Genomic DNA, 13,101 nt, shown 5'->3' with positions numbered 1-13,101 from the left:
GCGCACTTTTGTTTTTATGTGCCATTTTTATTTGTGTTTCTATTTATGGTTTATTCGATGGAGAATTTACTCCAAGTGAATTTAAGATGATTATCGGTTTAATTTTATTTACATCGCTTCTCCTTGTAATTGCTTGTATGGTTAATGTAAACGGTTTTTAAATTATGAAGTTCTAATAAAATTACTATTTTGTGTTTTAGAAATACAAATGGCAAACATCGAGAAACTCCAGTTCCCAGCTCTAAAAGTAACCGGCGAAAACTATGTCAGATGGGTCACAAATGTGAAACCTTATCTTGTAATAAAAAAGATATCCGAAGCTATAAAAGTCGGTAACAAATCGCCACCCGAGCATATAGCCGAGGCGATAATCTTCCTGAAGAAGCACTTAGATGAGAATCTAACTCACGACTATGGAGACGTTGAGGACCCAGCTGTACTATGGCAAGCCTTGAAAGACAGATTCGATAATCAAAAGGAAATCAATCTCCCTCACGCTCTTGAAGAGTGGAAAACCCTGAGGTTTCAGGATTTCCAAAGGGTTAGAGATTACAATTCCACTATCTTAAGGATAGTTGCACAATTAAAATATTGTGGTAACCCTGTCACCGAAGCAGAAATGCTTGACAAGACATACAATACCTTCCACAAAGAACACAACGTCTTATCCCGAATTTACAGAAAATGTGGGTACACCAAATTTTCTGAATTGATGGTAACACTCATGTTGGCTGAAAAGAACGATGAGTTACTAATCAAAAACCATAATTCCCGACCTACGGGAGCCAAGGCATTTCCCGAAGTGAATGCTACGGCGGTAGAATATTCGGGAAGGAGAAACCATACCAACCGAGGTCGTGGTCGGCGTTTCAACAACAAACGTGGAAAGCCTTACTATCCTAAAAGTATTAGATCTAACAAATGGGTTAGATCTGAACAACCTCATAAAGGCAAAGAAACCGAAGAGGATACCACAAAGAAAAGTGAGACTGTATGTTACAGATGTGGATGTAAAGGACATTGGTCCCGTACCTGTCGTACTCCCCCACATTTGTGCAAGTTATATCAAGAATCCATAAAAGGAAAGGCTAAAGAGGTGAACCTCACGGAAAACGTTGAAGGGACCTCATACCTTGAATCCTCTGATTTCGCAAATGAGCTGGACTAGAATACTCTTGAAGAGTACGGAAATGTTTCTAATAAGACTGCTGAATAGTCCTCATTTGTAATGTATAATAATTATGTTTTCAAAAATAATGTTGTTTTAACAACAATATATGTATAATTATTGTGTGTTTTCTTTATATAATCAATGAATAAATTTCACGTTTCACTTTTATTTAATGTTTATGATAATTTCAGAAATGGATCAAAATACTAATGGAGCAAAATCCAAGAAACGGATTCGTGAAATATGCATACCAGATAGTGGAACAACGCACACTATTCTGAGACAAAAGAGATATTTCTCTGATATAAAACCGACAAGAATTGTCGTCAATACAATATCAGGTCCTGCAGACGTGATTGAAGGAACTGGTAAAGCAAACTTTACTTTGCCGAATGGAACAAAATTTTCCATAAATAATGCTTTATATTCTCCGAGTTCTAAAAGGAATTTGTTGAGTTTTAAAGACATATATCTTCACGGATATGATACTCAGTCTGCAACTGAGGATGGAAAGAAATACATGTATGTAATTTCTGAAAAATGTGGCAGAAAGCACATATTGGAAAAGTTTCCAGAACTTCCTTCGGGATTACATCATACTTATATCGATGAGATCGAATCAAATCTTGTAGTAAAACGGAACCCAGAAGAGTTCACGTTATGGCATGATCGCCTTGGCCATCCAGGCAGTACAATGATGCGTAGAATCATAGAGAGCTCACATGGTCATTCACTGAAAATCCAGGAGATTTCTCAAGGGAATAAAATGACATGTGTTGCATGTTCTCTAGGAAAATTGATCGTAAGGCCATCGCCAACCAAAATCGATAAAGAATCACCAAAGTTCCTTGAAAGAATTCAAGGTGATATATGTGGACCGATACATCCACCATGTGGACCATTCCACTATTTTATGGTATTAATTGACGCATCCAGTAGATGGTCACACGTTTGTCTATTATCATCTCGAAATGTGGCATTTGCGAGATTTCTAACTCAGATAATCAAACTGCGAGCACAGTTTCCTGATTATACTATTAAAAGAGTTAGACTAGACAACGCTGGTGAATTCACATCCCAAGCATTCAATGACTATTGTATGGTAATGGGAATTGAAGTTGAACATTCAGTTGCTCATGTTCATACGCAAAATGGTTTGGCTGAATCTTTAATTAAGCGTCTGCAATTGATTGCAAGACCATTGATCATGAGATCAAAACTTCCAACCTCTGTATGGGGACATGCCATTTTGCATGCAGAAGCACTCATTCGGATCAGACCGAGTGCATACCATAAGTATTCCCCACTTCAGTTAGCGTTTGGTCGAGAACCAAACATTTCCCACTTTAGAATCTTTGGTTGTGCGGTATATGTGCCTGTAGCACCACCACAACGAACAAAGATGGGACCACAAAGAAGGTTGGGAATATATGTTGGTTGTGATTCTCCATCAATTATAAGATACCTAGAACCACAGACTGGTGACGTCTTTACAGCACGTTTTGCTGATTGTCATTTTGACGAAAATGTATTCCCAGTTCTAGGGGGAGAAAACAAAAATGTTGGAAGTGATATAAAATGGAGTGTACCATCATTGTTATATCTTGATCCTCCTACTAAAGAGTCAGAACTAGAAGTTCGACGAATTATGCATTTACAGAGTATAGCTAACCAGCTACCTGATGCATTTGCAGATACCAAGACGGTAACTAAATCTCATATACCAGCTGCAAATGCTCCTGCTCGTATCAAAATGCCAAATGAACAAGAAAAGGAGGATGACACACGAGAACCAAAAACACGCCTGAAGCGTGGTAGACCTGCTGGTTCTAAGGATAAGAATCCTAGGAAACAGAAGAAAGCTGAAATATATGATGCACCCAAAATAGCAGAAAATATTTTGGAAGAAATAAATGATAAGGACTCTGATGAATCAGAGCATCATGAATCGAAAGATAATCATGAGATTTCTATTAATTACATCCACAATAAAAGGATATGGAATAGAAATGAACAAAATGATCTTGATGATGCTTTCTCATATATCGTGTCAGGTGAGGTAAATGAAGATACCGATGATCCAGAACCGAAATCCATATATGAATGTCAAAAGAGACATGATTGGAATAAATGGAAAGAAGCAATACAAATCGAACTTGATTCGCTTAACAAACGAAAAGTGTTTGGATCTATTGTACTCACACCTGAAGATGTGAGACCAGTTGGGTACAGATGGATTTTCGTTCGAAAACGAAATGAGAAAAATGAGATTACAAGGTATAAAGCTCGCCTTGTAGCCCAAGGATTTTCTCAAAGACCTGGTATTGATTATGAGGAAACATATTCTCCTGTAATGGATGCGATCACATTTAGATTCCTGATGAGTCTAGCCGCTGATAAAAATCTTGAGATGCGTCTCATGGATGTTGTTACAGCTTATCTATACGGATCATTAGATACTGATATCTACATGAAAATCCCTGATGGATTTAAAATGCCAGAAGCATTAAGTTCCAAACCTAAAGAGTTATGTGCAATAAAATTGCAAAGATCATTATATGGGTTAAAACAATCTGGACGTATGTGGTACAATCGTCTCAGTGAACATTTAACAAAAGAAGGATATGTGAATGATCCTATATGCCCATGTGTTTTCATCAAGAAAACAACATCCGGATTTGTGATAATCGCGGTATATGTTGATGATCTAAATATTATTGGAACTCAAAAAGAAATACAAAAGGCATCAGACTATCTCAAAGGAGAATTTGAGATGAAAGATCTTGGACAGACACAGTATTGTCTTGGCCTACAAATAGAACATTCACAAAATGGTATATTTGTGCATCAATCCACATACACTAAAAGAGTGTTGAAACGATTTAACATGGATAAATCAACTCCTCTTAGCACCCCGATGGTCGTTAGATCACTTAACATTGAAAGTGATCCATTTCGACCACCTGAGGAAAAAGAAGAGATACTTGGTCCGGAAGTACCATATCTAAGTGCAATTGGAGCGTTGATGTACCTTGCAAATTGTACACGGCCTGATATATCATTCGCTGTTAATCTTCTAGCAAGATTTAGCTCATCTCCAACACGAAGACATTGGAATGGAATTAAACATGTCTTTCGTTACTTACAAGGGACTATTGATTTAGGCTTATTTTACCCTAAAGATTCAAATGGTCAAATGGTTGGTTTTGCAGATGCAGGATATCTTTCAGATCCACACAAAGCCCGATCGCAAACAGGATATGTTTTTACGATCGGAGGCACTGCTATATCTTGGCGTTCTCAGAAACAAACGCTTGTGGCTACCTCTTCAAATCATGCTGAGATCATCGCACTCCATGAAGCAAGTAAAGAATGTGTATGGCTAAGATCAATAAGCCAACACATTTGTTCAAGTAGTGGGATTGACAAAAGTACGGGGCCAACTATTCTATATGAAGACAATGCAGCATGTGTTGCTCAAACGAAGGAAGGATATATCAAAAGTGATAGAACAAAACATATACATCCAAAGTTCTTCTCATACACCCAAGAGCTCGAGAAGAAGAAAGAGATTGAAGTAAGATATGTCCGATCATGCGACAATGCAGCCGACCTCTTCACAAAAGCACTTCCTACTTCGGTATTCAGAAAACATGTCCATAACATTGGAATGCGTCATCAGAAGGATCTATGACTGCTCAATCAAGGGGGAGCTTACGTAGTTGTACTCTTTTTACCTAACTATGGTTTTTCCCATTGGGTTTTCCTAGAAAGGTTTTTAACGAGGCAACAAAGACGTTATGCGAGAGCGGAGAGTGACACCGGTTCCCAAGGGGAGTGTTACGAAACTTAATTTAATACAAGATGGATGATCAAGGGGGAGTGTTATAAGATAAACTTTGAAATGATCCTCCACTCCTTTACCAACTCAAGCACTATGATCATCTACTCATCAAGCACTATGATCATCTACTCATCAAGCACTATGATCACCCACTCATTTACCAAATCAAGCACCATCTTTGATATTTTATGTATTGTTGTTCACTATAAATACCATCACTCATCTCACTATTTTGTACACCATAAACAAGAACAAGAGTTTATAAGAAAAGAACCATTACATCTTCTTCTTCTTACTTATAATAAACTCTCTCACTTATAGTAGTGTTATTTGCTTCCTACGGGTATTAAATTCTACTCTTATTTAAATTTTTCGATACTATAAATTATAAGTTATTTCATAACATTTAGTAATATGTTGTTGGACCGAAGTCAAACTAAAAAGTGTTATCACATTGGTTCGAGAACAAACAAAACTAACAAAAAAAAAATACACGAGCGTTGTGTCATGATATGTTGTTGGACCTACAAACCGCATTGAATATGAACATATGAATATAATTTACTATTAACCTCAGTTTATTTTTGAGAAATTAACCTGAGGTTTTTACTACATTCATTTTAACCGATTAATTAATTCAAATCACTTGTTATAATGGTGACACTTAAAAAGTAAGGAAAACTGATAAATAATGATTTTTTTTTTTGGTGTAAAATAAATAATGATTATAATCCATTCGGACCTGACATTTGCGATCCATGTGTATAGTTTTGCTTTAACGAGCCACCTGCTCTATCTCCCTTCCAAATATGCAGTGCATACGGAGACATCACACGACTGCTTTCTTCTCCTTTCCAAATATTTGATCCGAATAGAGCACACAAGACCAAAAGCTCAATATATTATCATATCATTCAAACCATTAACAACAAAATCGTTTTAACCAAAATGAATGAAAACCATATCCCTTATATACTAAATCGCAAGTTGCCCGGCGAATCAGAAACTGTTATGTGAAAAAACTTTAGAAAACAAAAAACAATCTCCATGTTGAAATGTTTTAAAACAATAAAAAACAATTTCTACAGATTTTATTTTTCTGTAGTCTAAGATGATGATTGTTTGGATGGTTTTCAGATTTCAGATTTTAGTTTTTGGCTTTTGATTTTTAGTTTTTGGATTTTGGTTTTTAATTTTTGGTTTTTGATTTTGCATTAGTTTTTAGATTTTGAAAAAAAAAGAATGGCGATTTTGGTTTTTAGCTTTCGATTTTTGTTTTAAAAATTAATAAAATATTTATTTTAATTTTTTGGTTTTTGATTTTACTGTAGTTTTAGTTTTTAGAAAAACACAAATGATAATTTTTCAGGTTTTAATTAATTTTAGTATATTTTAGTTAATTATTATTTTTTGAGGTTGAAATAAAAATTAATAAAAAAATATAACAATAAAATAAATTTCTGAATTTATTTCTTTGCATTTTTTTTCTAAAATTTGATAACTGATATATTTCAATTTTTCTGACATTTTTAAAATATTAACTTATAATTTAATTTATTTTTTAAACAAACTTAAAACTACTATAAGAATATATTACAGTTTTCAATAAAATAACACCAATAGATTATTAACAAAATATGCAAAATTTATATAAAATTAAATTTAAATAATTAAATTAATTTTAGTGGCAAATTTAAAAGAATGTTCTTAATATAAATTATTTTGTATTATATATGTTAAACAAATTCTTCTTACTAAAACTTATTTGCTCATACTTATAGTAGTTAGCATTTTATTTATTTATTCCTATAATAGTGCACAAATGTAACAAAACTTTTAAATTAAAAAAGAACAATCATCGTAAGATGTAAAAACCAAGGAAACTTGGATTTTGGTTTTTCTTTAGGTGATGATTGTTTCGGTAGTTTTTACCTTTAGTTTTTGGTTTTTAGATTTTAGTTTTTGGTTTTTAGATTTTGGTTTTTGGTTTTCAGCTTTTGGTTTTTGGTTTCTAGATATTGATTTTGGTTTTTTGGTTTTGCTGTAATTTTTTCAAAAATTAATTAATACATTACTGTAAAATATATAATTAAATAGCAATAAATATTTAGATTTTACAAATTTATCAAAATATTGTGATTATTATTTTAAAATAAAATACAATAACATATTTTAATTATTATATTTTTATAAAAAAATATATTATAGTAAAATATAAATAAAATATATATAAAATTACACAAAAATAAAAATATTTAAAAGTCTGAAACTACTTAGAAAATTTTATTATATAATCAATACATCATTTTAAAATAAGAAAAAAAAAATTAAAATTATAAAATATTATTTATTTTAGTGTGTCTAATAATTCTTACAGTCAAAAAAATAATAATAATAATTCTTAGAGTTATTCAATAATTTTATTTAAAGCAATTAATAACTAATGATTTAAAATTAATTAATATTATATATAAATATCAAAATTTATTTGCAGATATGAGACACAAATAAATTATTTTACATTATTGTTTAAATGATATCTTAAAAACTTGTTTGGAAAACTTCTCTTTATGAAATATTATTTATTTAATTATAAATACATAAATGCATTACTTTCTATAAAAAAAAGAAATAAAATTCGTTTTTTATCAAAAACCCACAAAAGTTAGTTTTTGGTTTTTCTTCATAAATATATTGAAATTTTGAAAAACTAGTTTCCCTAAAATTTAGGGAATCTATTTGTTAAAAATCTTGATTGTCAAATCTAATGATTTTTACAAAAAATAAAAACTAAAAACTAAAATTTGATTGGAAGAAAAGTGGGTTTTCCAAAAACAAAAGCCAAAAACTATCTATTTCCCAATTTTTCTCAACAATTTTAAGCTACGTTGATTTTTTTATTTTTCTATCAAAAAAATCCCTGGTATTTTTCCACTACTCCCATGTCTTCAAGATTTTTGGAGCAGTTTATCTTTCTTCTACAGAAGATTTAACTCATTTATTATTCTGGAAACTGTAAATTCCAATATTATTTGTAATGGCTCCGATCCTAACGCTCTTCGAAGTGTGGTGAAAATTTCAAATCCCAACCAGATAGATCGAAACTTCTATTGGCCAAAAATTGCATAACATAGTCTTCGAAGAAATCCTTTCGAAGACTTGGGAAAACACACAAATTTGTTGTGGATGGCGGAACGTATGCCAAATTTGCCAAAATGAACGATAAAGTCTAGGTTAGTCATTCTAAAACACCTAAACTCTTCTTGCCCAAATTATAATTTCCCTCATTCGATTGTTTCTAGTTTTTAGAATAGTTTTTGGTTTTTGTTTTTCCAAAAACCAATTTTCACCTAATCAAGCTTTTTGAAAAATGGTTTTCCTAAAATTTAGGAAAACTAGTTTTTTAAATAACTGTCAATTTCTAAACAAAAACTAAAAACCAGTTTTTCTTAGTTTTCTTGCCAAAAACATTTTTTACATTTATGCATTATTACAAATTTACTTACGTAAGGCATTTTGGTACCATGGAAAAAACGTAAGACACTTTACCTAAGGCATTTTTGATTGCTAATAATAATTCATGAGCACATCTATATAATACTTAAGGCACACGTAAGGCATATTACATATTCTTATTATAACACAGTTTAGTTTTAGTAAAATTATAACAATATTTGAATAATATTTTATGAAATAATAAACTGATGGTCACATTTTTTTAATATAGTAAATTACATCTATGCTAATTATAAAAAAGCTTTATTGTAATAAAAATATTATAATATTTGAATGTTATTTTTATCTGATAATAAACTGATGTAAAATAAATAACTCCTATACATATAAATAAAATATATTTTTGATTCGAAGTTAGTCATCACAAAAAAAAAATTGTTGATACATATAAGCTATATTTCCTTTTTTTTTGTTTTACTTAGTATTACCTAGGACTAGGACTAGTATTTTTTATTTCTTTTACTCTTAATAATATTTTTATTTTATTATTTTTAAAAACAAAAATAAAAAACCAAAAATTAAAATCTAAAATCACCATTCAAGTTTTTCAAAAAACTAAAATCTACTGCAAAACCAAAAACTAAAAACCAAAAGCTAAAAACCAAAAACTAAAAACCAAAAACCAAAATCTAAAAACCAATAAAACAATCATCACCCTAATCTATTTATAGATTTCTTTTTTTTTTTGCTCTTACTTTTATAGTTACAGGCAAAAGCTACATATTGCATTGTGAAAAAAGATAAGCTGTGAAGAAAACAAGTCAATAACATTTTCAAAATGGATTAAATCAAAATTTTCTTTGCTGGGATGTGCATCTTTGTGTGATGGTGATATGTTAGGGAAGGAGACTGTAAGAGAGACTTGCCATAAAGCATACATACACCCGTAGAAGGCCCTTAAGAGACATGAGACATCCCACAAGAAAAAAAAAAGCGATGATAATTAGAAGGCAGCACATGGGTCTTAAACTCTGGTAATAAGGGCAACGTCCTGTGAGAAACACTCATGTCTACTATCTATATGAAGACGTAATCTGATGAGGTTGGTAATCCTTTTTATGTGTTTATAGTTTTATATATATGTGATGTTTTTTGTTACCTTCCAATAAATATGTACACATTTTGTTATCCAATTTGTAGATTTTCTTAAAAACAAAAATGTCTGAACAAGTATAACACTGGAAATGAAGAAATATAGAAGATACAACTAAGGAAAACAAAATATAATAAAGAAAAGACTACAAAAGATATTAATGTCAATTATATACTAAAGTTGGTATTTTAATTGTATTTAAACAGTTGATAAAAAAAAATTGTATCGATACAAAAGATATGCTTTTCTTCAATTTGATTTTCAAATGTAATCTTTTATTTTCGGTTTTGGAAAAGAGATCAGAATTTTACACTCATCTTGGACTATTATAAAATATAAACAGTACACTTTTATTTATTTAAAGTTCAAAATAACATTTTCCATTAAAATTCTAAATATATTATATTTAGTACATATTTAAACTAGGCCCGTGTGTAGCCAGGAGATATACTAGTCGTTACTATATAAATCTTTAACTTTGCCGAAAACTACCAACCATGTTACAACAACAAAAAAATTAAACCTAAATAATAAAAACCATATTGTTACTATATAAATCTTTAACTTTGCAGATAACTACCCAACCATATAACCTTTAGTAGAAGTTAGTGGGTCCAATGCCTCAATCCATGTATGGGGAATCTCCTTTTAGGTTAAAGTAGATGGGTTGGGAAGAAGACTTGCCTACTTTTACAATCATGGGGATCACAATCGAAACTTTTAATCATTGTATAACCCATGATCTCGATTTTCCCATTCTTTTTTCTTTTTACCAAGAGATATTCATGTTCGTCCACTCATTTCCGCAGTGAACTAAGGATCGAATCTACTTTTCCACAACAAATTATGGATTCAACCGGTTAAAGTCGAACGATTGAGTATTTTATCTAAATATAAGTAATCAGGGCTTAGAATTTCACTATTTTCTATGTATCAAAATATACATTGGTTAGTTCTCAATAGTACTAGTGACAACTGCACATGCATATATGTAGTGTATATATCATATAGTTGGTATATGTTTCGAAAATCAACTTAATTATACTGTTTCTTGTTTGTTAACGGATGAATCATAAACCAAAGGCCAGCATAATCAATCTTTGTACGTAACTTGTGAAAATAGATTTACTTGCATACAAGCGGCGCCACAGCTTATTTAACAATTTCATTACTGTGTAGATTGATGTATTTAGGGAAAATAGCCGTTTTAAAGATCATGACAACTCAATTTCAGCTAGTGCTCAATTAAAGAAAACCAACCCATGCATTCTGAGTAGATTCTATTGATATTATTCTATCCACATCGTTTATATGCGTTGTTACCATATGAATTTGTTTTATAATATATACATATCCAGCTTATTTTTTCACAGACATACGCATATTTGTATAGTTCTGATGGCAGCAAGTGCTCCATTTATGTCCGCACAATACGTGTGACTTACAAATCATGCACCCCAGAAACAGTGGATGCAAATCACTTAAACATGCACTTTGGCATACACATGTGTAGGAGACTGTAGATCTGCGAAAGGCCAATGTCATCGTACACATTTTTTTGGTGTGATATGAGAACCCATTTACGTTGTCTGCCAGGATACCACACTTCACATTTCAGATAATTCGTTACTTCAATTTACATATGTACGCGTATAATCAACGAGTTATATATACAAAATTTTCGAGTTACTAACTTTAAATATAAGCTATATACGAATATATATAGACATATGCATGTGGTCTAATAAAAGGAGTGTAAATGTAACCACTTGATTTTTTTTTTGAATGAATGTGAAAATTATATTCAAAAAAAATACTGTATTATTTACTCCTAGTACCTAGTGCTTCTATTTTTTGAGAAATGTTTCTAAGGTTTAAATAATGAAGAACAAATTAAAGAATGTTCTAACTATTTATCCTTGAACCAAACCATGTGGCGAGTTCCTCTTCATATGCTCTGTTTCTTTGAAGGCAAATTGTGCCAAGTCTGTTTCTTATTGTCATGTCGATGAGGTGCTTTTCTAGCCTGATTGGTGGTGAAGAATCTGCTCCATATCTCCATTCTGTTTTTATTTTTGATGATTGTCTCAAATATTTTTATCATGTTACGATCAAATTCCAGTTCAAAAAAATGTTACGATCAAATTCTTAATTATTATTGATTCTCTATAGACAGATTAATTGTTTTAAAATATTTAAATTATAGATCTTATTAATTGTTATTGTCTATAGACAAATATTTAATTGTTGTGAAACAAGAAAATATAATCTGTATGTTTATGTATTATTCGTAAACATAAAGAGCTCTTTATATATAAGGAATTACACCGTCGTAGAATAATAGAAAGACTGGAGAAAAGGAAATACAAATATGTAAATAATACAAATCATAAACTAATAAAAAAAAAGGAAAGTAGGGTTGGCCGACTCTCTCTCTAGGCGCCGGCTCTCTCTCTCTCTCTCTCTCTCTCATGTATGGGCCGGTTATGGACATCCACAATATGATTTATAATACTCCCCCTTCGATGTCATAACCATACAGAGTTTGTAATACGCTTTAGATGTTGCATCATTAAAACCTTACCAGGAAAACCCAATGGGACAAAACCATGGTGAATGAAAAAGAGTACAACACGTATTACACCCCCTGTTCTGAACATCATTGAAGGTTTTTCAGTCTACGCATCCCTATCTGATGCGTGAGCTTCCTGAACGTCGAGGTAGGAAGTGACTTGGTAAATAGATCAGCTGAGTTGTCACTGGAACGCACTTGGACAACTTGGACCTCGCCGGTTTTCTGTAGTTCATGCGTGAAGAAGAACTTAGGCAAGATGTGCTTCGTCATGTCTCCTTTGATGTAGTCGTCCTTAAGCTGAGCAATGCATGCTGCATTGTCCTCATACATCACGGTTGGTGCGTCCTTGCCTTCGGACAGCCCACAATCAACTCGTACATGTTGGGTCATGGACCTCAACCAAACACACTCGCGGCTGGCCTCATGTATAACCAATATCTCCGAATGGTTTGAAGATGTGGCCGCGATTGTCTGCTTCATGGAATGCCATGATATGGCCGTTCCACCATGTGTGAAAACATAGCCTGTCTGTGATCGAGCATTGTGTGGATCCGAAAGATAACCTGCATCAGCAAAGCCAACTAAACCTTCTTTGTTTTGGTTAGTATAAAATAGATTCAATTCTTTCGTTCCTTGTAGGTAACGAAGAACATGTTTAATCCCGTTCTAGCGCCTTTGGGTCGGACAAGAGCTAAACCTAGATAGATTCACAGAAAAACATATATCTGGTCGTGTGTGACTAGCCAGATACATCAAAGCTCCTATGGCACTGAGATATGGCACTTCGGGACCTAGGAAGTAACTCGCCGAACACCACTGAAGCTCGTACCTCACCGATAACTGAAGCTCGTGCCTCTCCGATTTGGAATATACTCTCTCAGCTCTATTTCAAGCAAACCAAT

At 32.2% G+C, this 13,101-nt stretch overlaps 1 protein-coding gene across 1 annotated transcript; it reads right to left on the bottom strand.

Moving 5' to 3' along the window:
* Nucleotides 1-12,283: 12,283 nt before the first annotated feature.
* LOC106383945 lies at nucleotides 12,284-12,589 on the bottom strand. Its single transcript, XM_013823990.2, has one exon. It carries the CDS (start codon nucleotides 12,587-12,589, stop codon nucleotides 12,284-12,286), a length of 306 nt encoding a protein of 101 aa, XP_013679444.2.
* Between the last annotated feature and the right edge of the window lie 512 nt (nucleotides 12,590-13,101).

This window comes from Brassica napus, chromosome C8 (assembly GCF_020379485.1).
Source record: "Brassica napus cultivar Da-Ae chromosome C8, Da-Ae, whole genome shotgun sequence".
NCBI classification, from domain to species: Eukaryota; Viridiplantae; Streptophyta; class Magnoliopsida; order Brassicales; family Brassicaceae; genus Brassica; species Brassica napus.
Note: the sequence above shows the minus strand (reverse complement) of the source record. Positions and strands in the feature narration are given on the sequence as shown.

What these genes read in the sequence shown, in the direction of transcription:
- LOC106383945 (XM_013823990.2), bottom strand. Translation starts at nt 12,589, where the DNA reads ATGACCCAACATGTACGAGTTGATTGTGGGCTGTCCGAAGGCAAGGAC.